Raw genomic sequence first — 27406 nt, 5'->3', positions numbered from 1 at the left:
TGTTTGATGGCACCGTCATTCCAGTAACAAAACAAGTGAAAGATCTCGGCCTTGTATTAGACTCGAGCCTTACCTGGAACGACCAAAAGTCTCTGAAATAAGTCGGAAGGTTTGTGGTACATTGCGTTATCTCTATAAATTTAAGAATTTTCTCCCAGTAGGTACCAAGAAATTATTAGTTCAGGCTCTTATTTTGCCAGTTATTGACTATGCGGACGCGTGCATGACTAATATCTCTCAGGAGTACCTCAATAAGCTAGACCGTCTCATTAATAATGGCATACGTTTCATTTTCGGCCTGCGCAAATACGACCATGTTTCTTTTTATCGCCGTCAGCTTAATTGGCTCTCCATCCGTCGTCGTAGGTCCCTTAGAATCCTGTGTATTTTATTCTCCATCTTGTTCGAGCCTGCCTCTCCTGGATATCTTAAATGTAAATTCACTTTCATCACCCCCCGTCCAGGATGTGAACTTCGTTCCTCCCGTTCTCTCAAACTTTCGATTCCTTCTCACCGTACTGGTTTTATGTCCAACTCTTTCGCCGTTGAGGCAATCCGTCTCTGGAACTCCCTCTCTCTATTCGACAAGCCCCAAGCAAACCTGTCTTTAAACGACTACTCCGCAAGCATCTTCTGTCAGAAGAATTTAAATAATGTTCTCCGTCTTCATATTATACAATATATATATATATATATATAATTTATATTTATTACTTTATCTTTGTACATCATATAAGTATTAGTATTTTATCATAATTTTGTAGGTTTATGTTATTATGTTTATATATAATATTTGACTTCTCGGTTACATTTCTCTTTATAAATTATGTATCTCCTGCACCAACATTTGTCTCTGTTTGACCCAATGGTTGACTGGTAGAGAATGCCTTTAGGCATTAAGTCCGCCATTTGTATATTTTTCCTGTGCTTGTGCAATAAAGTTTAAATAAATAAATAAATAAATAAATAAATAAATGTAACGTTAATGACGGCTCTGGAATTTATTTTAATGACATGGTAATTTTCTTCGTCGCATATATTTGCTTTTAACACAGGAGAAAATCTTATAGCCCAACGTTTAAGCTACTTATTATATGACACGACACGAGCTAGCTGAATGGTGTAACATGCGTGTTGCCGACGGGATTGGGAGCTCAAGTAGTAATTTAAACGTCAACTTAAAGTCACTGACCCCAGAATGACCTTTGAGTAATGTCGTTAGGTCGGTCACTGACGTCACAACGCTACTATTAGGGATACCCTTGGTTGATTGATAGCTCGAACATCTCAGATAATGTCTGATACCGTTTCCCATTTACTACAAACATTATGGCTCCTCTACACGAGGGGCCAACGCCGGCCACTCCAAGGGACGCAGCCATGCGGTGGAATGAGACAGCAATATCACTTGCTCCCTCTAACGCATAAATGCGTCCCTTGGAGTGACCGGCGTTGGCCCATCGTGTAGAGGAGCCATTAAAGTTAGGTACAAGACCGCCTTCCTGTACGGTTACCATCAGTCTGTCACTGACATAAACGCCGTCGAGAACGTAATTTACTTTCTATACATCTCGCTCGCACTCGCATATTAGTGCAAACGGGATATATAGAAAGTAAATTACGTTCTCGACGGCGTTTATGTCAGTGATAAACTGATGGTAACCGTACTGTTGGTGTGACAGAGACGCATTTTTGCGTGATGCATATTCAAAACGTCCTGACGACAAAGAGCGCTGCTATTTTAGAAAGCAAGTGTCGGCTTCATGTCATACCATCTTAAAAGTTTATGGCGTATAAACAGCAACAGTCTTAAGGTCTTAACTGTCCATCGGTGGTCTTTTGTAATAATTTGATATTTATTGAAATCAAATTAATAATGTCCACCGATGGATATGATAGTTAACAGGGTGGCCGATTGTACGCTGTCAAAGCAACCTTCATGCTCTCATAAAAGGTGTATACTCATCCTCCTAAGGCCCAACCATACAAATGAAAAATGCACAATTTGCCATAGAAATTTGAACCTACAATGTAGGAAATAGAGTTGATTTTGCGTTGTTCAAAAACTGAACGAGACCGCAAAAGTAGGTAGGACCTTGGGCCTTAGGAGGTTATGACGGTCGAAAGATCAAATCAAAGGATTACAGGCCGTATGTTGTCCTCTTTGACCTCACTAATACGTCATTAAACACTGTATAACAACGATTATCCGATGGCATATACGATTGCATTATAAAATAATTATGCATAATTACTCCATGGAATATAACTGAATCCCGCTAAATGCTACCGCGTGCCTTTGGTGCAACAAGTTGATTTACATACATGTACAAAACGCTGACTATTACGTAATCAACATAGTATAGGTAACTATGGGAAATATTACCTGCACGCAGAGAATATTATGAGTATTGGTTGTATTCAATTTGCAATATGTATGCATAGACATTGTTGCATCTCATTGTATAAGTCATTTCAGCCTCATAGCGCAGGTGCCTCAGGCAAGGCAGGTTTATGGAACAATTTTTCCGTAGAATTAATGACCGTTAAGGCTGTATTTGATTAATTTTTTACTGTTCTCAGTTTGAAATTCCTCAGACTAAAAAGCAGGAAATCTACTACGAAAATTTAAATTTCGTTATCTGCTAACGAAACAAAGAAACAAAAACTAACAAGTCCTATATTTTCCGAATATAGATTAGTCGACACGTCAACACAAACGAAAGCGACTTAATTGGCACTAGATTACACCTATTTTTAGAACTACCCACTCAATCATCGAAACTTCCAGGTCATTTACCCACAAATAGATAGGTAAATAAATAAATATTATAGGACAATATCTGTGTCATCAACTCATCACACAAATAAATGCCCTTACTAGGATTCGAACCCAGGACCATCGGCTTCACAGGCAGGGTCACTACCCACAAAGCCAAAGCAATATGTATTACAATAAAGTTTCCCATGATCTATGACCGACGCTATCCAAAAATATACGCCTAATTTTAGTAAAACGCGTGGCTTTATTGCGTGTATTGATAATATATCACGATTAGGATTAGTATAACTAAATGACTTAATAGAATTACTTTTTACGAGCACATAATACCTTTTAGAATGAGGCGATGCATGCCAACACGCGCGGCCTTTCACGCACAACGCGCATGTCCAGTGCGGTCGGGATCCAAATCTAGAAAAGTGGGATGTGGCGTGATGCGATGGCGTGATCGCTGTAACGGTCTAAACGGGATGGCGACCTTATACCAATGTAATAAGAGCTATTGTTAAAGAATGGTCATTCAAATAACCGTCAAATATAGGGCAGCGGCTTTATATCAAATGTATAAGAGCCAAATTCGAGGGTTAGGTGGACAGATCACTTTTACGCGGTGCGTACGGGATCGCAAATCGTAATTTCGACATATGTAGTTATCGGGGGTGTAACTCAGTGGTAGAGTGTCTGCTTCGCATGCTGGAAGTCCTGGGTTCAAATCCCAGCTCCTCCAAAAATGTGCTTTTGTTGTTTTGTTAAAACAAATCTTATTAACTTAGTAACATTTAGAAAAAAATACATGATTAATGCTTATAATCAAAAAATCCCGTAAAAAGTTCAAGCAAAAGAAGTTATAGTATTATGTCCAATTGTCCACAATGTTTCTTTTATTAGTTATCATATACCACTTCTTAGTTTCTAATCAGACTGCACGTCGTCAAAAGCTCTAGCTTATGTTTCAAATTAAATTGGATGGTGATGTGGGAAACCGCCGTTGGTTACGCCATCTATTAAGTTATGTTGAAAACTAAAATAGTGTGTTGGCGTTGGCGCCACTGTAGCTCTATAGGTAGGACAGCTTACGCCATCTATCGAAAGTTTTGCAAACTAATTCAAACTGGCGGAAAATAACAAAGAAAATGTAATAAAACAGCCGTAGTAATGCAATATTTTAATGAAAATTCAACTAAATGTATAAATCTTATTTATACTTATACAATAAACAAGTAAATGGATAAATCTATTTACATGTTGTTGGAGGAATCGCGTACATTGCGAATTACCTTCCAAAATTGCACTAACAAAAATACGGGACGCTAACGCGTCCCCATACTCAAAGGGTACTTGGGACATATGTTATAAATAATATTATTCAATGATAAATAACAGTTTTGGATTGTTCCATGAGATCATATTTCAAAAGCCTTAGCAAATAAATTAATAAAAACTCTTAGGTCTATGTCAACTTTGGCAATACTGTAATACAAAATTGGTCTCTTTAACGAAGGTATAAGTCCCAGTAACCTGTGGAGCGTGCTCAACGAGTACATTATTTTATTATTAATTGTATAATAGATATTATATCGCAGTCTTAGGACGCCGGGGACCGGCTTCGCCTTACCCTAGAGAGACCGCTCTACTGCTACACCTACTACGGCGCTACATGAAGTACTTGATATTGATACAATGAGCTAAGTAAACGTCTAAGCTGCTGGGTACGTACCTACTTGTAGAAAAATCTAGAAGAAATGGTGTTTGTAAGACTCCAAAGGCTATAATCAAGCGACGTACGAATAAGTATGTATCACTTGGTGTCACTAAGAGTATTTTAGTGTGATATAATGGTAGATCCACTCCTAAGGGTGGTATTTCAGCTATCCAATTTCTTTGTCCAATGAGAGAGTGAGACGCAATGACATTGGACATTGCGTCTCACTCTCTCATCATACTACCCTAAGAAGTTTATTCAAAGCGGTCAATAAACAAAGTGATTTGCCTTTCAAAGGTCTAAAGTCTCTAGGTAAAGTATTTTTTCTGTAGCTGACTAGCAAGTTTTTTTTATTTTTAAATATCTCTTCTAGTTTTTACTACAAACCGCCATCTATTTCATCTAATCTATGCTACCTAATAGAAATGCTACAATTATTATTGGAAGATAGTTAAATGGCCTCGCCTATACGAAACGATAACAAAGTGACTACAACACTTACTAGCCTAAAGATCTACACTAGAAAACGAGGAGGGACTAGAAAACAAATATAGAAGACTACTGGCCGTTTACATTGTCTTTTTGGCAATATGAGGATTCTATAATCATAATTAAGAGGACTTAGTTATGCACAAACGTTCCAAGGATCTCCTTGTGGGTTGGAACGTTTGTGCATAGTTATGATATCTCCAAGATATCTTACCCTTTTACAATGGAATGTACGGTTCGTGTTCATTCTAGTTACAAAAGTGCCAAAGTGTATATCACAAGATACTCCCAGGTAGTTAATCATCATCCAGTAAGCTGCACAGGCGGTGCCAACACACCCTGGCCTGGCCTGGCCTGATGATGTAAGAGTACCTAGGCAGCGATCAAACCTTAAGCAGGCCCGGATTGAGAGACCTAAGGCTCCTAGGCACTTTCTCCACTAGGAATTCAAGGGAGTTAATTTAGGGGAGCGGGGGAGGATTCTCCACCTCAAAACCATCGCTAGGTTGCCTGGGCCCTTAGACCTGGGCCTTGTGAGCCTAATAGGTGGAAATCCGGCCCTGACCTTAAGTATCTCCCACTGGGAAGACAAAGCATTCTTGATCCGTGGCTATAAACTTTACTCCATCTTTGAAAAGTATTCCACTGAATTGACATCAAACTTAACACGCTTTCATAAAAGAACCTATTTTAAAGTTGAATGTTACAAGTAAACGGCCTATTTGGCTACATGGCTACACAGAGGTCTACAATAGGTTTGGCAGGGACGGGAAGAAACGTTAACATACAGCCGTTGCAGGCTATAGAGAGTCGAGGCGGGTGCGCTGTACAGCCAGTAGGGCTGATTGTTGCTGGAGACTCTTGCGCAGGCCTTCTAGTGTTTGGAGGACCTGTGGAACAAATATTGGCAATATTAATTTTATTGGCACACGTATTATGCATTGGTACTCTTGGCGATAACTGACTAAGGGAATATTATGGGTCGCAACACGCATCGATCACATCTTAGATTTCTATAAAAATTGGTATGCTGGTAAAGTACATGAAGCTGAAGCTGAAAGACTGGACAACTCCCACCAATTTTTATAGAAATCTAAGATGTGATCGAAATGTACAAACTTTTTGAGAATTGCTCTAAAAATGCCGGCGGTAACTGACATCGCGGAAAGCTCAAAAATTAGAACTTTATTTAGTGCAACGGCACTTATATTTTCAGAGGGCAATTAGTTGCTTCCAACTTACGCGAAATTACGCTTTCGAGCTTATTTACTACTCACAAATAATTATTATTTTAAATGATTAGTTTTTTTATGTAATAGTCAGAAAACGAGCAGACGAGCCGCCTGATGGGAAACGGTCATCGTCGCCCATGGACATAAGCAACACCACAGGAGCCACTTAAGCGTTAGTTACATGGAAATGGGAAATGTACCGTAACAAAATATGCAAAGTCGGCTATTGATTCTCAAGTAGGTAGTAGCATATAAGGACAAGATAATTTCAAACAAAAAATATAAAAGTATGATAAAAATTATTGCGGACAAGATAATTTCAAACAAAAAATATATAAGGATGATAGAAATTATTGCGGTTTCGTTCCAGGGTCTTAGAAAAAACTTCCAAATTAAGAACCTTGTTTTTGACGTCAGATCCATTAATCGAACCGGATTATGGTTATTACGTAAAAATTGAAAATTCTAGATCAAAACATTAATTTAAAATTTCCGATAATTGGTTTTTAATGTATGTTTTATAGTTTTACATCTTTGTTTACTATCAACCTCTAACATACCTACTCGTATTGTAGGTAGGTATAGATAGATAGACGATTAATTAATTAATACTTATGTATAGAAATTGACGTCAATACTATAAAACGTAAGTCATCATACATATCGTCACTGAAAAACCTCGTATCTCGCACTGCTACTCAAAGTTAAAACGCAGTAACTCTGTATGCATGTCATATATTATTTACCACATTTTTCTCTTGATTGACAGAAAAAGATACGAGTTATTTTCAAAGTAGTCACGATATTATAAACATTTTACGATGACTTGCAAAGGTTTTCCAAAATCCGTGAAACCGGTTAATGTAGTTCTAATGGACAAATTGCGGTTGTAAATATGTCTAGCGGCTGTCAGAACGTTAATAGGTATAGCCCCGTTGTGTCCGGTTTAGTAACACTCTTATTGGTTGGGAACTTTTTGCCTTGCCTATGTTTGATAATATATGACCGTAACGTCCCCATGCCTGGCCTCTATGTATAAGATAGTTTTTACTTAGGTAGGTATACTGATGGCCATTATCACATTGAAGCAACCTAGATAGTTGCTTCATCAGTGTGATGTTTTTGCTTCACTTCAACAGATTGGCCTTATGGAACGGGATTTCTAGGTGTAAATATTTTCTATACCTATTTAGTTTCTCTTACTCTTAATTGAGTTATTCTATGTAATCAATGTATGGGAAAATGAAACAAATTAATATAGTTTTCAAACCTGTGTGACGTGATACGTCTGGGTGTACTGTTTAAAATGCACCACTCTCCCCCCCCCCCCTCCACCTGACGCTCGACCCCCCCTCACCTTGAAATGTGTCCCCGTTGGTAGTTTTTTGGCATTCTCACGAAAACTATAATAGATATCTAAAAAGTGTCAAGTACAGAATTAATCCTCATTAAATTTAGAACAAAAATGGTCTTATGTGTTTTATTATAAGTTGGACGGTATTCAAGCTATAAGCACAGAATAAGTAATAGTATTATCATACAGAACGGACACGCACCGCCCCGCCCCGACTCGGATTACCTCGCCCCGCGACTGAGTTCTGACGGACTCCTGACATACTCTCAGTTCGGCTAGCAACGCCGCGGCGCGATGACGCAACGTTCAAAATGCCGATGTATTTTGCGATGTATGGTTGTTTTTCAAATTCACTAAATAAAGAACATTTATTTTTATTATACATATATTAAAAAGTAGCGTTTTGTAATTATTTATATTTAGTCCAAGCTAATTGTGTATCGACAATTTGACATGACATTTTTGGTAATTTATTGCCGCATCATATACTTTACGTAATATTTTACGGCCTTTACGGGTTACGGGTGAGTTCGCATATACGTTCAAATAATATTAGCTGTGACCTGTGAATAGAACAGTTTATTATAGCAAGGATGTAGGAGAAAATACCATCTTGTAAATTATGTTTGTTTCTTTCATTTTAGGAATAAAAATGTTTGATATTTACGTTACGAGTACAACGATAACGCTCCGTGAACTCAAAAACATGTAAATAGTAGCCCTAAGCGACTTACTCACACAATGACGCGTGTACAGACGTGCCGTTCACACATATACACGCAAACGAGTTTTGATGTATGGCGTGTCCGCCCTGTGCTATAAGTACTTGTATAACCTTAAAATAACAAAATAACCATACTGGTATGACGAAATGCAGAATATCTTCAAAACGGCTAGACCGATTTTAATAAAATATGCCTAAAAAATCACCGCAGTGAAGCCAGCTATCAAACAAAAGAAACTACATCAAAATCGGTTCATCCGTTTCGGCGTTACGAAGTCACAGGTAAACACAGAAATACAATTTTTTTTCAACTGCACCCAATAATTTTGTAAACCGATTAATTTTGATCAATTATTTTAATGGGATCATGTCCCTTGAAGTTTTAGCTTTACGAAAAGTTAAAAAATATGGAAAACGGCCCAGTATTTTTCAAATTATCGGCATTTTCCCGATTTGTGAGTGGTTTCGTGTTATCACGCGCACGAGTTGCCCTTGACCCCTATAATACGGGGGGTAGGGGAGGGGTTGTTATCAGTCACTTATCAGAAGTTGACCGGTACACATATCCGCATATTTTCCCGTAGAGAAGACCTGTGAAAAATGGAAACCACTGAAGCTGAAGTCCGCCAAGTCGTCCAGCTCAGCTCCTGCAAGAGGGGCATAGCCAACGTTCAGTAGCTGCCACGCTGAATTTAAGTCAATCTACAGTTTGCAGAGTTTACCAGAGGTTCCAACGGACTGGATCCTTTACTTCAAGACCAAGAAGCGGCCGCAAAAAGTGTACATCAGAGAGGGACGACCGCTTCATTGTCACAACATCTCTCCGAGATCGACACCTGACAAGCGTTGCCATCCAGCAGCGTCTGCGTGAGATACGAGGAGTGGCTGCCAGTGAGTGGACAATAAGAAGAAGACTTAAGAAAGCGAACTTGACACCCAGGAGGCCTGTAACGGGGCCCAGATGGCTGGCGCGACACCGTACAGCCCGAAGAGAGTTTGCAGAAAATCATATGGACTGGACCATTGAGCAATGGGCCCCAGTTCTCTTCTCGGACGTGTGCAGAATATGCTTGAATGGATGTGACCGAAGAGGAAGAGTCTACAGAAGGCCAGAAGAACGGTTCGCCCAATGTTGCTTCTCCGAAAGGGTCGCCTATGGCGGTGGATCCGTGATGTTCTGGGACGACGTTTCCTACGACGCGCGAACAGAGCTGGTTTTCGTGCCTGGTGGGGGCCGTTGCGCGACCCGTTGCAGGCCTCCTGGGTATCAAGTTCGCTTTCTTAAGTCTTCTTCTTATTGTCCACTCACTGGCAGCCACTCCTCGTATCTCACGCAGACGCTGCTGGATGGCAACGCTTGTCAGGTGTCGATCTCGGAGAGATGTTGTGACAATGAAGCGGTCGTCCCTCTCTGATGTACACTTTTTGCGGCCGCTTCTTGGTCTTGAAGTAAAGGATCCAGTCCGTTGGAACCTCTGGTAAACTCTGCAAACTGTAGATTGACTTAAATTCAGCGTGGCAGCTACTGAACGTTGGCTATGCCCCTCTTGCAGGAGCTGAGCTGGACGACTTGGCGGACTTCAGCTTCAGTGGTTTCCATTTTTCACAGATTTTCTCTACGGGAAAATATGCGGATATGTGTACCGGTCAACTTCTGATAAGTGACTGATAACAACCCCTCCCCTACCCCCCGTTTTATAGGGGTCAAGGGCAACTCGTGCGCGTGATAACACGAAACCACTCACAAATCGGGAAAATGCCGATAATTTGAAAAATACTGGGCCGTTTTCCATGTTTTTTAACTTTTCGTAAAGCTAAAACTTCAAGGGACATGATCCCATTAAAATAATTGATCAAAATTAATCGGTTTACAAAATTATTGGGTGCAGTTGAAAAAAAATTGTATTTCTGTGTTTACCTGTGACTTCGTAACGCCGAAACGGATGAACCGATTTTGATGTAGTTTCTTTTGTTTGATAGCTGGCTTCACTGCGGTGATTTTTTAGGCATATTTTATTAAAATCGGTCTAGCCGTTTTGAAGATATTCTGCATTTCGTCATACTAGTATGGTTATTTTGTTCTTTTAAGGTTATACAAGTACTTATAGCTTGAATACCGTCCAACTTATAATAAAACACATAAGACCATTTTTGTTCTAAATTTAATGAGGATTAATTCTGTCCTTGACACTTTTTTGATATCTATTATAGTTTTCGTGAGAATGCCAAAAAACTACCAACGGGGACACATTTCAAGGTGGGGGGGGGGTCGAGCGTCAGGTGGAGGGGGGGGGAGAGTGGTGCATTTTAAACAGTACACCTAGACGTATCACGTCACACAGGTTTGAAAACTATATTAATTTGTTTGTCTGAAAACATATAATGACTGTATTATCTAGAACGATACCCTGGATATACTCGTAGTCTATGATCTTTAAGATAAAATAACTTAATTGCTATCGCTTTATACCTCTGAACGCGAGTTTGTCGCGGCTCTCGCGCGTGAGTTGTGCTGCCAACACGCGACAAGCCCTCAAGTCGGTAAGTTATGCTAGAGGTGCTGTATCTCCCGTCATCGCATTATTCACTTGCGCGGGGGTGGCTAATAGTGGCAGGGAAAACGTGGATGCTTCTTCTTGGTTTGCTTTTCCTCTTACATTCGTTCATATTCATCCCTGATACCTTTCTCGTCATGACTTTCTTGGTCTCTCCGCACTACATGTTCATAAACCACACCCGCCAGGCTACCACATGATTGGTGCGACAGTATCTTCGTCCCTCTTTTTTTAACATAGTTAGTAAAAGACGGGTATAGTCTACGTCGCCGCGAGATACTGTCGCGCCAATCATGTGCTAGGTCTACTGAAAGGTTCTCACCTCATCCCTCTGGTAGGCCTTCCTCTTCGGCGGCTCGGAGTGAGGTCGGTCGGGGCCGGGCGCGGCGCGGGGCCGGGGGGGCGGCGGCGGGGGCGGGGGCGGCGCGGCGAGCGGGGAGCGGCGCGCGGGGGTGAGGGGCTGGCGCCGCGGCTCGGGCGAGTTGGCGCGCATGAAGTTGGTCAGGTGCGTGCGCTCGGGGCTGCGGCGGGGGGCTTCCACCTTTGGGGGGACATAGGACATAGGGACATTAGAGGTGCGAGTCTGGGGTCGGAACCGAAACCGGTTTTTTTTTACTTCTATTGTAACAAAACTGATTAGAGTCAGACCTAGAAAAGTCTGCAGCTATTTTACTAGCCCACGCAGTGCAAGTGTTATATACTTATACGTCAAAATTTCATAGAAGTTTGACGTTTAAAATAACACTTGCACTGCGTGGGGCTATTAAAATCGCTGCAGACTTTTCTTGGTCTAACTCTGTCTTCGCTGGATGCACGACTATAGTGTCCATAATCCTTTTGTATTAGTACTTAAAATTAGTTCCAATGGCAATAACGTGTGTTTGTGACAGTCAGCCCCACTTCTCCCTCCACATCCTTGCCAATACACAGACCTCCTAAGCTCTCATACACGAGCAGGATTGGACTTTATATGGAGATTATTCCTCATACTGGACCAAAGCAGGTTGCTGGGCACTTTCCATACTTTGAATTTTTGGATTTCTTCTCGGATAAATTCAAGATTTTTCGGTTTTTCCTTCCCAAAAAATAAATGATTAAAAAACCTAAATTATAAACCGATTCATTGTTTGAGTAAAATTACCGGTTCCAACCCTAGTAAGGGTGCAGTGCAGCATACAGGTTAGGTATAGGGCTCCTCAAGCTCATTGGCCCTCATGTCAATAGGTGGGGGTTGCTTCATTATTGATATACCTAAAGCTACAGATATATACATAAGTGGTACCTAGGTTTATTAAGAGGTACTTATTTGTATGGCATTATCCTTGGTGAGAAACAGAGGTTCGTGAGCTTTCACTTATTCCATATTTGGCATAGGTAGTTTGCCATGTTGTACAAATATTCGACATAAAGAGCTTAAATATGTTATGTTACCACTAATATATACTCGTAATTATAAGCTCAATCTCATTGACTGTTACAAGGAGTGAAATAAATATAAGTAATGAGAATGCTTGCTCTATCGATAAGTGGATTTAACAAATAATACAACGAAAGAGGAATCCTATTGGTTTTACTGCGTGAAACTGCCCAAAAATGGAATTATATTATAACTTTTAAAAGTACGTAATTTGAAGACTACTAGCGCCATCTAGTTTGACTTTCAGTATAAACCAACAGTATTGTAAAACACAGACAGGTTTGGGCTCAGATGTTGGGTGATACGTCTAGGAAAATGCTGAAAAAAATGAATTATGATTAGTATGGATGACATACACAAATGAATAATGAACCATTGATAAGAGCCGTTTGTCTGTAAAATGACTTCTCTAAGAACGCCAATGTTTATCAACTTTAATGTTGTTGGAATTATGTATTGCAGCTATGTTTTGTATAGGCAACAGTAATGAAATGACGTTTAAATGGTTAAATAAGACGATGTTTCCGCCAAAAGATGGAGCCGATCACAATGATTGATAAATGATAACAATGGGAATTTTATACGGTCATTTTATAAAGATGATTCCCACCCAAATGAGATGGTGCGGTAACACAAGCATTGTCGCTGACAACGCGTGGCTTCTATTTAATAGGAGATCACGGACGGAGCTATGTTTACACTTACATCCGTAGCCCTGGAGCTTGGACTCTCAGGGCCTCGTCCTCGTAACAAAAACCAGCGTTGCGTTCTCGTGAGTGAGCTTCTTGTACCTACATATTATTTACCTATACTTGGTCAAGCAGATCTTGTCAGTAGAAAAAGGCGGCAAATTTGAAAAATGTAGGCGCGAAGGGATAGCGTCTCATAGAAAATTTGAATTTCGCGCCTTTTTCTACTGACAAGATTTGCTTGACCATCTATAGTTGCTATTCCTCATATTCGACACCAACCTCCACCAGCAGATGGCTTAATACCAACGATACAACCGATTGTAAGAATTTTCCACCAGTTTGTCATGGACTCTCACATTGTAGGGGGTCGATGGGTACCAGTACCAGCTTCTCGGCTTCCCCGTTGCTCAAGCAACACGTCTCAAGCACGAGTAGAAGTAAATTTTGTGTTTCCCTACTTATTTGTTTACTTACCTCCGTAGCCCTAAGCTCACGAACTCTAGGATTGTGCGGTGGCTCGATCGGAGCCCGCGACACGGTGACTAGCAGCTTTTCGGCCTCGCGGATGAGCTCGCGGTACTTGCGTTCGGCCTCGCGGTCGGCCTCCAATAACGGGTCGCGCTCGCGGACCGGCGGCGCTGATGGAGCGTGCCGGCGTCGAGCTCGTGGTGGTGTTGCTCCTGAAATGTAATTTGAATAAATAAATCACTACACATGTTGTTTACCTATACATGTCAAGTATTCATAGTCAATAGGTATCCCATAGTCATTGCTCCCTGAATGTCCCATGAAGCCGTAGGTTGGTTATTCCCTTGAATACCTTAGTTAACACGTTCGCTGCGATATAAGGCTTAAAAACCCGATGCATGTACTCCCACTCTGTGCGGAGGCGAGAAACGGTGAACTTCCCCTGGTGCGGCGGCTGTATAAGGAGCATTTCTGTATGTACAAAAGAGACAAGTATAGGTTTGAGTTCACGACCTTAAGGGCTACTCAAAAAAGCATGAAAATTGTGCTAAGGCTTTCCGGCCTGATAACGCACTAAGTAATTCTTTTTTCGATTCCTTGCGGGTAACGGGCCGGAACGTCTGTCATAGAACACAAGGTCACTCCACCCCTTCCCGCACTGTTATAGGTGATTGAATTACTTACTTACGATTAGTGTTGTGTCGTAATTAGCGGGAACAGACGTAAATACGATAGTGCATTATTCGAGTGTTTGTTTACGTTTTTACATGGTGTTATTGAAGTTTAATTGTGTATTATGTCTCGGCCAAATAAACGATGTAGAAAAATGCTGGAACTATCGTTTCAGCAAGATAGAAACCTTGAAAGTGAACTTTCTGATACAGACAAATCAAAGTGGAGAAAGGTGTTTGTGAAAAATGATTTAAAAAAGAATGACTCGCAGCAAAATCGCTCCGAAATTAATGTCACCAATCCTTGATATTAAAAATATTATGTCGATAACTTATTTCCCAACACTAATACTTCCTGAAATAAACCACCAATAAATGAAATGAAATAAGCACCAGGCCAATCGGCCAGTTAACGCACCATATAAAAAACCGCCAGTTTTGGTCCCGCAGCGAACGTGTTAAGACGTTTTACTCAACGTGCATCGATGGCATGCCAAAGATGGCCAAACTCCTTAACTTTAAACTGTAAGATCCTTATTAGGTCTTATATTCCTCATCAAGTCCTTGCCATATCCAATAAGCATTTATTTGAATAATATATATATGTCACTCACCAGCTGATCGCGGTGGTCGTCGAGGCGGCCGCCTTCTCCTCGCCCGTCTTCGTCCCGGCGATGCAGTCTCATCAGGCTCGTCCTCATCCCCACCATCCAGCCCTGTATCCCCGTCAGAATCTATATCGGCATCCGACAGTATAGCCGTCTCTCTCCCCCTCGTGCGCATGCCCCTGCACTCCTCGTCGCTGCTCGCTCCCTCGCGGTAGTACGGAGAGCGAGGCTGTGGTGACAAGTGGGGCGACAGGTGCGGTGACCTGAAATGGGCACAAGATCTTGTTATACGAGATATGCTGTGATATGTCTTGTGGTTGAGACTGGAAGACTCAGTGGGTAATGGATATGACAAACGAAGTATTTTATAACTGTTCTGAGGTTAAAACTAAAATTTACAGACAGTTTTTGTAATGGTCAGTGGCATATTTTAGTTTTTAATTATTTTCGTTACCGATGACATACCTAAGTATTATGCACAGGGGCCATTGGCACAAATCGATCAGCTTATAGTCTTATACTTATTCTAATGGCTGCCTTGAATACTAGAGTAGGGCTTCGTTAAGAAGGACGTTGAACTGTTCGAGGTTGAGTAATCCTTTGCGGCATAACATAATCCTTCAAGTCGTTGCCCAGTATTATTTTATTTTGTAATGTCGAGAGTTACTTAATTTACTTAAATCGGGTAATTTGGTGAATATATCCTTCTTATTATTAGGACAGCACCCGTTTGCGTGAAGCAAATGGTTCCGAAAACTTTAGCAATCAAACTAAATTAAGGCTGCCGTAAATTGACTGAGATTATGAAAGAATAATAAGTCATTAGTCAGAACCGGAAACCAAAATATATTGTAACCCACCTGTTGCTAAACTTAGCAGGATGGGAGTCCAAAGAGTACGGCGCGTGGTGTAACTGAGGCGCCTGCTGCGGGCACTGGAGCGACTGCTGATGTAGAAGGTGTGGGGGTCGCCGCCGGGGGTTGGGAGACGTGGCCCCCAGCCAGGGGTTGGTGCGGATCCGACAGCGAGGCCGGGGCGACGGGGTCATGCACACCACGGGCGGCTCGGGCACCGGCCGACGGACTCCCACGCTCGATCGACGCTGGAAAATGGTTTTTTAGTTATTTTTATTGCGTTTCGTTTCACTCACTCTTAAATTCAACCACTATCATAGTCTAATAAAACATGGTCTTCTTTTCCCAGAGTGACACAAGCCTACGTCACAATAACATGGCCGCTATATATAGCGCTATCGCATATTATCATATAGCGCTGTCGCATGATGTAATTATGTCAGTCAGGTGACCTAGAAAAGACGGGAAGAGAGTACCAGGCGGAGTATATTATTAGGTATACCATGACCACTATTATGCACTGAGCCCCTTTTCATAAAACTTTACGGGCCTCATTTAGTTAAATTATGTTTTATCCCTTTCTTACAAATACATAACTCAAAATGACACATAAAGACGATTATTACCTAATTGACATTTGCAGCGCATTTATGAATAAGGGGTAAGTATATAGACAATTAGAAATCAGTTAAATACCTACCCCCTTATTCATAAAACTTTACGGGCCTGATTTAGTTAAATTATGTTTTATCCCTTTCTTTTCTTACAAATACATGTCAAAATAGCAGATAACGACAAAGACAAACGATTATTAGCTAATTGAGGCTTGTAGCGCGTTTATGAATAAGGGCGTAAATCTTTTTTTTTACATGGTTATATTTTATCTTACTATTACGTTTTAGGTAAAGCCTGACAACAGTTTATTTAACCCTGAGATAGTGTCGCTGCAAACAGCTTACGTATGGCAATAATGTGCGTACGTCATGTATAGTTGGGGTAGTGGGCATTGGCTTCATGTTGATACTCGTATAATGTCAGAAACATTCCTTACAGAGAATTCGGTTCTTTCAATTTACCTAATCGTCAAAATCTGATTCTAAATATTTAATATTCATATATTCTTCGTTTTCTGACTCTGACGAAGTCTGATTTTCATCAGATGTTGTGTCGCTTTCAGGACGACCAACCTCTATTATAAAACGTTCAGTCTCCAATTCAATTATAGGACCTTTATTCCTATAATCGCCTTCAATTTTTTTAACATGATCACAGCAATTGCTTCAATTTTCTTGAGTTACTTCCTATACGATACGATAACCAGTTCAATACAACCGCACTATAAAACGTCAATACCGGTCATGTCAACTTTAAAATTTACCAACAACAACAAGTCAAACAACACAATCCTTCGTCTTTTTTAAGCTGTAAGTATTTGATTGCATTCACTACAATTTTTTAGCATCTTTGGAATATTTTTAATGGCATTTTTGTAATAAAACCGTTTATATTTGAATATATTCGTAGATATTTTCTATTTGTTTACATCGGTGACATTCGATGACATCCAACGTTCGTTGTCAAAGAGTACTTGTTGCCAGTAAAAGAAATTAGTACCATTGAAAATCCGCAAAATGGCGAGGGTCAAATAAACTGTTGTCAGGCTATAGTTATATTTATCTTACTATTTACTAATTTCTTTGTTGTTACATAACTGGTCCAATAAATAATATTTACTTACTTTAATAACTTTCATTTGGGTATGAAAACAAACAGTACTATTTAAATACATATTAATTTAATAATGATTAAAATAGTGAAATTTTAAAAGACCTTAAGATTTTAACCGGTTTATAAAACTATCCTACCGTAAAAAAGGGCGTATGTGTCAGGAGTAACTTTTAAAGATACGACCTATTGTGTGCGCCATATTTATATAAATGCTCAAATCCAAACAGCTGTATATCAGCTATTATCGGCAAGGCGAGGCCACGTGCGCGTACGCATGCTGACATCACCACGAACTAAATATAAAGTCCACGTGGTGGCCCCGTTTACGTTTACCCAATTTCATGGAAGATGTCGCTGTTCCGTCCGCGACGAATCCTACTTCGCGGTGTTAAGATTTTTCTCGAGATCATGACCCTCCCCGCTTGAAATTGTTGCGGCAAGACCTTACTTCATAGGATCATTTCTATAGTAAGCTCTTCGCCAGGCTATCACAATACGTGAGCTAACCCCATCCACGAAGATGAGATGTGGCGCGGTGCCCTGAGCGTGAGAAAGGCGATGACTGTCTGGTCATCAGCCATCGATGATCGTTCACCTCTCTCTTCGGAGAGAGGCGTGGGGTACCGTCGCTGTCTGAGTGGCTGGTTTTTTAACACCTTTTAAATTATTGAAAACTATTTATTATTACTCTCGCAATATGAATGACACGGTTTCTACAGTGTTCACATTATTTTGATATTATTATTTTTGACAGTTTTTTTAGGAAAATAAATTTCAAAATAAGTTAATAACAAAAATTATATTTAGATAATTTCCATAAAAAACAACCACATACGCTTCAAGCTATGTATGAAATATCCAAACTAAATATGAGTAAATATACTAAATTAACTTATAAAATTATAAATAAAAATTCTATCAGTTTCGATATAAGTAGGTACCTGACGTTTTAAATCCCTAATGTATATACTAGAAAAATATACTATTAATTAAAAAAACCTGGTGAAAATGTTACCTATTCTTAGCCTTTGATATTTTTATTTCAGCATATTAATAGAAGAAATTAGAAAATAGTACTTATGACAAAAATCGCCAAGATCCCTCGCTAGATGTCGCTTGGCACCACTTACTCGTAGCCATGAAGTTATATTGTTTAAACTGGAGCGATTTGTCACTTTTTTTGCCACACTAATTTGAACCTTATCACCGAGACAGAAAGTTGTTCGTACCAGACTAGAGAAAACGGTCCACATGAGATAGAAAACCCGAGCCCTGTGTCTCACTCGCACATGTTGCCAATGTTAAAAAGATACCATTGTGGTAGAAATTATATCAATATACTACTGAAATTAATTATCTTCTTATAATATTTTAGTGCTATATTCCGATTACAGTTCTGATATCTTTTAAGTAATTTGTTAATTATTATGATGTTAATATTATTAACTGATTAAACCAAGCATGTGCAAAACAAAAAAAAACATTAAATTGAATATGGTAGAAATTGTAGTAACTTTGGATATTAATTGGTATCCCCAACTTGATGACATATTTTTCGTGTACACACACACACACACACTTGTACAATACAAGAAAACATTGTCAAACTCATTAGGGTGACTATGATATCGGTACGATTTGGATCGGTCTTACAGAATTGTTATTACGTACATACTTAATGTAAAAATACTTAATGTACTACTACTAAACCACTAATCTAGACACGCGGCAGCGTGTCAAGCCAAGTTCAAGCAAAGGAACTGGCTAGCCAGCGCCAAGTGTAATATTACACGAACCACTTGGTGCCACTTTTGACCCTTCTATAACTCAAAACATCTTTAACGTAAACACATAAAACTACGTGTGTTTAATTATATCCATAAGGACATCTAGAAGCCCAAATTTCATGAAGCTAGCTCAAACGGTTATAAAGATATGAAGGTCAAAAAGTCGTAAATTTTAAGACTGACTGACATACCTATAGTACCTAAACCTAACCTACTTCCAGATGACCTAGAAGGATGAAATTTGGAATCCAGCTCAGTTATTGTGTGAAAGCGTAGGAAAAAATCTAAAAATTAAAAAAAGTTATAAAATAGGGGGGGTCCCCATACAAAAAAACCATTTTTTATTGTGACTGACATATAAGTACCTAAACCTAACCTACTTCCAGATGACCTAGAAGGATGAAATTTGGAATCCAGCTCAGTTATGGTGTGAAAGCGTAGGAAAAAATCTAAAAATTAAAAAAAGTTATAAAATAGGGGGGGTCCCCATACAAAAAAACCATTTTTTATTGTGACTGACATATAAGTACCTAAACCTAACCTACTTCCAGATGACCTAGAAGGATGAAATTTGGAATCCAGCTCGGTTATTGTGTGTAAACGTAGGAAAAAATCTAAAACCAAAAAAAAGTTAATAAATAGGGGGGGTTCCCATACAAATTTCTTTTTTATTGTGACTGGCATATAGTACCTAAACCTAACCTACTTCCAGATGACCTAGAAGGATGAAATTTGGTATCCAGCTCGGTAATTGTGTGTAAGCGTAGGAAAAAATCTAAAAATAAAAAAAGTTAAAAAATAGGGGGGGTCCCCATACAAAAAACCTGTAATACGCGCTAAACAACCGGCCAACGGTGTGTCGTTGGCGGCGCGCGGCACCACATAATTAATACAAAGAACAGAAGTAAAAAACATGCAGCGGAAACACAAGAAAAAACATTAAATCTCAATACCTGCCTAGTTTTCTTTACAAAAAGTATTGATATCCCATCAAAAACATAAATGTAAAAAAGGAGAGCCAAGTTCAATACAAAAATTATGCTTGGCTGTGGGGTTCGCCGCAAAAAGAATGGAGATTTAAATGAGTGCCAAGTTCTATGCAAAATCCAAATATGTATTTATAGGAACAAAATAACATTATAAACAAGTATTAAACTCTATTTCTTTGCTTTATTGGATACCTATAACAATTGCTGTTATTTAAAAAAAATGTGAGATCTTAAAGTAGGTTAGATTTGGCTTGGCCAGTTTTTATCAGAATTACAAAATATATATGTTGAATAACTTTATAAAATGACTGATGTAATGAAAACTGGCCAAGTCAAATCTAACCTGCTTTAAGATCTCGCATTTTTTTTAAATAACAGCAATTGTTATAGGTATCCAATAAAGCAAAGAAATAGAGTTTAATACTTGTTTATAATGTTATTTTGTTCCTATAAATACATATTTGGATTTTGCATAGAACTTGGCACTCATTTAAATCTCCATTCTTTTTGCGGCGAACCCCACAGCCAAGCATAATTTTTGTATTGAACTTGGCTCTCCTTTTTTACATTTATGTTTTTGATGGGATACTAATACTACCACCACCACTAATACTAATGTAATACTTAATGTAAGATATACTTATTTCGGCATGTTTAATTATTCGATTCATGTTATGAGAGCTATATAGGTAATTGCCAAAAATTAAATACTAAGTCCTTAGACATTACAGACTTATATTTATACTTACTTACATAATATTTAATTACTGAAACGTTAATCCTAACTATTTATATATATGTAATCGATTCTATATAGGTTGGACACACATTTCCGTCAGTATACAAAGGCGGCAAATTTGAATATTTTGTTACAATCACAGATCTACGATGACGCTTACGCTTAAAGAATAGCTTAAGTATGCAAAAGGGAAGTCATCACGTATATGAACACGCCATGAGTATGATATTGATAGTGATAGGTATTTTGTTAAATTATGAGGAGCATAAATAGTGTAAGATGCCGGTTTACACAGTTAAATGTAAGTTTTTATTTCGTTGTGTTCTAATATTTTATTATTTTAGTCAATACTCAAGATAATTTCGTGTATAAACATAAATTGTTACGCCACGCTACGCTAGGGCTTGAGAAAATGACTAGTATCGATAACTAGTCGGTATAGTATTAATATAAAGTAATTTGCGATACAAGTGTTGAAAGTAGGAATTAAATTCGTAGAGTGGTGATAAATTAAAATACGACCGAGGGCAGTGTTTTTAATCTACACGATTTGCGAATTACCTAGTTACGTAGTACAACGTTTTACCCCATCCTGGATATCTGTCTCGCTCTCTCTTATAGCTGTGTTTTTGATGTACGTACGGCGGACCACACCTTCCTCACCATCGACCATGATCGCGATTACGCCCATCCACAGTAACAGCTTTTATAACGACTAAATTAAGTAAGGTTGTGTCAAGCGTTTTACAGGAGAGAAAATAACTATATCCATCTCTTTTCTGGGACGATTATACTAGCATAGGGAAAATACAGTATGATTTTCTCTGATTATGCATGAATGAGAAAAGATCCTGGCCTGGATTATGCTAATATCCCACATATATATGACTTATGGTCACCCTAATTAGAAAGAGATGGAGGGCTCAGGTTTGATGTCTCATGTGGACACACTTTTTGGCCAGTGTACACTATCCCGATTACTCTCTACGTCCGTGCTCGTAGCTCACGACATTAACACCGCCGCAAATTATTTATTATTATTTGTTAGCCTGTTGTGTCCCATATAAATATATTATTACAAACAATTTTGTGTGTTATTGAAGAAGTGTTATTGAAATATATCATTATTATAGTTATAGGTAGGTAATATTATTATATACATGTTTAGAGTAAATAATATTTTTTACAAAATATATGAAGCTAAATTATTTCCACAGTTCGCATGACTTTACTAGCAATAATCTTACAAATGACCTTTAATCCCATGGGAATAAAATCAGCTATCAACTAACGAACGAGCTCTTTGTCATGCAGTTGTCATGTCGCTTCTCCTTTACGATAGTCATTTGATTTTATAGGTTTTTGTTTAGAGGTAGATACATCTTAATGTTTACGTCGCGTGCTAGTCCGCTACATATCAAAATAAATAAATTATATCCGATTTAATAATGGAATGTTATATTATGCACCCAGTACATCGCCCCTAGTCAGTTTATAAACAAGTCTCGACTTTAACTAATTTATACGAAATGAAAAACCTGGAGGCGAATTAATATAAACAAGACAATGCCAGTAACACAGCATGCTCGACTCATTACCTCACCCAGGGGCTTAATTTCCAAAAAACAGGGAGATATGTTAAAATTTACGACTTGAATTAATCACACGAGGGTTCAACGCTTGATCCTTTTAATTTTTACACGCTACGAGCAAAATGAAACGCGTAAAAGTTCGGGCGCCAACAAAGATAATCAATCAATTAGGCAAGTCATTTTTCCCCTACAAAACGCTATACGAACAAAAGAAGATCGGAAGCATATTAGGTCTTTAACTGTAACATCATTCTGTTTTAAAATAATGGACGTTCGGTGTTGTTATTCCAAATGCAAGCCTTGTGGAACCAGTGTAATGAGCTCCCTGATTTCGCGCAGATAAATACCTAGATCTCTTGATAACTATTACACTGGTGATTGTTAGCTTCACGCTTGTTAAGCAATGTAAATATACGCCCATGAGGCTTTGTGTGGCTTAGATGAAAGACCACCCTCGTCAATTTATCTGCTCTACTTAATTAACGAAGTTGCGCGAAGCGTACTCCGCATATAAAGCGAGCGAAGTAGAGTAACTATATGTTTGAACTATAACCCAATTAATGCAAAACGGGGATTTAACGTAAACTTATTATAAATGTGCAATCACGAACTTTGTGTGGGAAAATTTATTCCATAATAATTAAACTCGCGTCAGGGACTTTAATTAAAATGGTTCCATTTACCAGCCCAACTTAAATACAGAATTATAGACTATCAACCTCTAGTAGGCCATACAAAGTTGCGTACGTTATTATTTGTAGCAATTGTAGCGGTTCAATATATTTATGTCTAATTTTAATTATAAGGTTTGTAAGCACTATAAGCAGGGCTCGGAACCAGTTTTTTTAAAACGAACTAGCCCAATATTTTTAATTATTTTATACTCTTTACTTAGGACTGCATCATGTATTTAGGTAATAACTTCGTATTATTACTATTAGATTATCCCAGTAAATAATAAACCAAAGAACGAAAAAGAACGTAAATAATAGCGATATTTTTTGTATGAAGAAAAAAGAGCCTCGTTTGTAAGTTTAGTATCTCCTAACGCGGCAACTACATCTATTTTAATTTATTTAAATAGATAACAATACCTATATTGTTAGCTATTTGGTACTGTACATTGTCTTTATTTTATACTAGCAGGTACTCGTATCTATCTATCTTTGCCAAAAAAGGACCAGTTTACGTGTCGTGCTTAAGGAGCCGACAACCCGAGAAGAGGGCGCTTCATTATTATTTAGACCTTTTTCCCGGAAAATATACGCCTTTTCCGGTAAGAAAGCACTTCAGAGTCTTCAGACCTCTCGTGACGAAACAAAGGTTCTAAATAATACTTACGAGTAGTAGGGATTTATGTGGCCACAGATTGTAATCTATATTGTTACTTTAGCGACCTTCTAAATAATATTGTGTTGTGTCACAGAATAAATAATAGTACTAGGTACAGAAGACTCACTCTCTAACAAAACGCGTCTGTCACGATCAGCACAGATATGGCCGCTAGGTGGCGACAGCGCCACGCGCGGCTTATGGCAAACCCCAAAATTGGGGTCGAACGGATGGAGTTTTAGCTACCTGTAGCAAAGCGACGAAATCGCGGAGTGAGCCACGGCTGGTTGTGTAGATAAATTGCGTGTAAATCCGGAGGAGTAACTACTTAGCGCCACTTACACCATCCCACTAACCCAGGGTTAAGTTAACCGGATAACCTGGAGTCACCATGGTTATACCAGTATAATTTGACACTGGATTAACAGTTTAACCGCTTAACCTCGGGTTAACGGGATGATGCAAGAGGCGCTAAGATAGTTTTTGCCTTAACCCGTGGAGCATCCTATTATTACCGTAGTATCGAACTCCTACACAATTACTATCACACGTGTGACAGTAGGGCGCTCCACGGGTTAAGTATCTTAGCTAAATTACGAGAACGAGTGCTAAAGCTTAGTTAGTTTACTATTGCATAACTCTTGCATAATAGGTACAAAGTAGAATCTCTATACCTATACATATTTGAACCGTCACACGTTACTCGGTCTTGTTAGAACTATACCTACCTATAGTTCGTATCTCCTTTTATCAGACACGTATAGTTCGCGAGTCGAGAACGTATCTCGCAATAAAATCAGTTAGTAGCCGGGATAAATATTAGAGATCTCATCCCAGTTCGCTAGTTCTACGTGAGCACAATGTGAAACCCGCAGCTCCGAGCTGGATTTTATTTATTTCATTTCCAGCAAGTTATGCGCCGTTTCCGTGTTTTGAATATGATTTAGCATGCGAGAGTTTATGATGAGAGTGTTTTATGAAGGTTTTTGAATGTTTTCAAAGAGCTACACATGCTGGCTGCTTCAATTTGACTGATATTCGCGCATCCTTGCATTCAAAAACGTGCATGATAATTATATATTATGCAAAATATTTTATAATTCGTTCGTTACAGAACCAAATTTTCACTATGGTTTTGATGAGGTAGTTTTCTTGTGATTTCAAGGGACGTAGTAGGAATGTAGTACTAATACAAAAAACCGCCAATTGACTCTAGGTACCTATTTATAAAAATATGTGTTTTTGAAATGAACTATCAATCTAGACACGCGGCAGCGTGTCAAGCCAAGTTCAAGCAAAGGAACTGGCTAGCCAGCGCCAAGTGTAATATTACACGAACCACTTGGTGCCACTTTTGACCCTTCTATAACTCAAAACATCTTTAACGTAAACACATAAAACTACGTGTGTTTAATTATATCCATAAGGACATCTAGAAGCCCAAATTTCATGAAGCTAGCTCAAACGGTTATAAAGATATGAAGGTCAAAAAGTCGTAAATTTTAAGACTGACTGACATACCTATAGTACCTAAACCTAACCTACTTCCAGATGACCTAGAAGGATGAAATTTGGAATCCAGCTCAGTTATTGTGTGAAAGCGTAGGAAAAAATCTAAAAATTAAAAAAAGTTATAAAATAGGGGGGGTCCCCATACAAAAAAACCATTTTTTATTGTGACTGACATATAAGTACCTAAACCTAACCTACTTCCAGATGACCTAGAAGGATGAAATTTGGAAACCAGCTCAGTTATTGTGTGAAAGCGTAGGAAAAAATCTAAAAATTAAAAAAAGTTATAAAATAGGGGGGGTCCCCATACAAAAAAACCATTTTTTATTGTGACTGACATATAAGTACCTAAACCTAACCTACTTCCAGATGACCTAGAAGGATGAAATTTGGAATCCAGCTCGGTTATTGTGTGTAAGTGTAGGAAAAAATCTAAAAACAAAAAAAAGTTAATAAATAGGGGGGGTTCCCATACAAATTTCTTTTTTATTGTGACTGACATATAGTACCTAAACCTAACCTACTTCCAGATGACCTAGAAGGATGAAATTTGGAATCTAGCTCGGTAATTGTGTGTAAGCGTAGGAAAAAATCTAAAAATAAAAAAAGTTAAAAAATAGGGGGGGTCCCCATACAAAAAACCTGTAATACGCGCTAAACAACCGGCCAACGGTGTGTCGTTGGCGGCGCGCGGCACCACATAATTAATACAAAGAACAGAAGTAAAAAACATGCAGCGGAAACACAAGAAAAAACATTAAATCTCAATACCTGCCTAGTTTTCTTTACAAAAAGTATTGATATCCCATCAAAAACATAAATGTAAAAAAGGAGAGCCAAGTTCAATACAAAAATTATGCTTGGCTGTGGGGTTCGCCGCAAAAAGAATGGAGATTTAAATGAGTGCCAAGTTCTATGCAAAATCCAAATATGTATTTATAGGAACAAAATAACATTATAAACAAGTATTAAACTCTATTTCTTTGCTTTATTGGATACCTATAACAATTGCTGTTATTTAAAAAAAATGTGAGATCTTAAAGTAGGTTAGATTTGGCTTGGCCAGTTTTTATCAGAATTACAAAATATATATGTTGAATAACTTTATAAAATGACTGATGTAATGAAAACTGGCCAAGTCAAATCTAACCTGCTTTAAGATCTCACATTTTTTTTAAATAACAGCAATTGTTATAGGTATCCAATAAAGCAAAGAAATAGAGTTTAATACTTGTTTATAATGTTATTTTGTTCCTATAAATACATATTTGGATTTTGCATAGAACTTGGCACTCATTTAAATCTCCATTCTTTTTGCGGCGAACCCCACAGCCAAGCATAATTTTTGTATTGAACTTGGCTCTCCTTTTTTACATTTATGTTTTTGATGGGATATGATAAAGCGTAATGCGTTGATCGGCCTTTACCCTGCATCTATGGATGCTAATTTTAAAACGGTTGTAGAGTCGTTTTCGAGGTTGTGTATCATCGAATCATAACACTAATAAAAATAAACCGTAGGTACCATTTCAAACGGACTTTTTAAGCATATATGTATTTATATGACAGTATTTATGATTCATTTATTTAATATTGTATTGTCATGTATGTACATACTTACATTAGATACATTATATAAAGTCAGATCATGACCCTGTAAGGGCGCACAATGGTACTATTATTCTATTCTATTTATTAATAAACAGAGAGTATTTAAACATACCTTAGCTGGCTCATGGTAAAGGTGTGTAGTCGGCGGTGCAGGCGGCGGCGGCGGAGCGACAAGCGGAGCGGCGAGCGTAGCGGGCGGCGCGCCGGGCGACGTGCCATCGGTGGAGTACCCGGTGCTGTAGGCGCTCTCGGGGGAGGAGAGGTGGGGCGGCGGCAGCGGGCCGGTGGTGGCGGGGAGCCGCTGTTTCTGCTTGCGCTTCTTGGCGCGCCCCAGCTGCGCTTCCATCCAGGACTTCAGCCGCGCGCCCAACATGCCGCCGTCGGCACCTGAGAACACCAGGGAATTAAATAGGGTCTAGTTTTCGTCCGGCTCTAGTTTTCGTCCACTTGACGAAATTTGAATATAAACCTTAATTGCTGCACAAATTTGGACTTATTGCAATACTTAATATTTAAAAAAAATCTTCATATAAAATATATTTCGCAAGTAGCAAATTATAAATGAAAT

At 38.7% G+C, this 27406-nt stretch overlaps 1 protein-coding gene and 2 non-coding genes across 3 annotated transcripts in view; 2 read left to right on the top strand and 1 right to left on the bottom strand.

Moving 5' to 3' along the window:
* Positions 1 to 3437: 3437 nt before the first annotated feature.
* On the top strand, positions 3438 to 3509 carry Trnaa-cgc (transfer RNA alanine (anticodon CGC)). The gene has a single exon. It is a non-coding gene; the product is annotated as a tRNA-Ala (tRNA).
* A 1226-nt stretch (positions 3510 to 4735) lies between these two features.
* The window catches only part of LOC134679940 (serine/arginine repetitive matrix protein 1-like), a 47923-nt gene continuing 25252 nt past the window's right edge, over positions 4736 to 27406 (bottom strand). Inside the window, exons 2-7 of the mRNA XM_063538892.1 lie at positions 26951 to 27225; positions 15555 to 15796; positions 14701 to 14957; positions 13422 to 13627; positions 11161 to 11379; positions 4736 to 5863 (exon numbers count right to left, since the gene is read on the bottom strand). Of these exons, the coding sequence (XP_063394962.1) occupies positions 5774 to 5863; positions 11161 to 11379; positions 13422 to 13627; positions 14701 to 14957; positions 15555 to 15796; positions 26951 to 27211 (1275 nt within the window). The 5' untranslated portion in view covers positions 27212 to 27225 and the 3' untranslated portion in view covers positions 4736 to 5773. The remainder of the gene's footprint in view (positions 5864 to 11160; positions 11380 to 13421; positions 13628 to 14700; positions 14958 to 15554; positions 15797 to 26950; positions 27226 to 27406) is intronic.
* Positions 17715 to 17918, top strand: LOC134663293 (small nucleolar RNA U3). The gene has a single exon (XR_010098135.1). It is a non-coding gene; the product is annotated as a small nucleolar RNA U3 (small nucleolar RNA).

This window comes from Cydia fagiglandana, chromosome 3 (genome assembly GCF_963556715.1).
Source record: "Cydia fagiglandana chromosome 3, ilCydFagi1.1, whole genome shotgun sequence".
NCBI lineage: Eukaryota > Metazoa > Arthropoda > Insecta > Lepidoptera > Tortricidae > Cydia > Cydia fagiglandana.
Note: the sequence above shows the minus strand (reverse complement) of the source record. Positions and strands in the feature narration are given on the sequence as shown.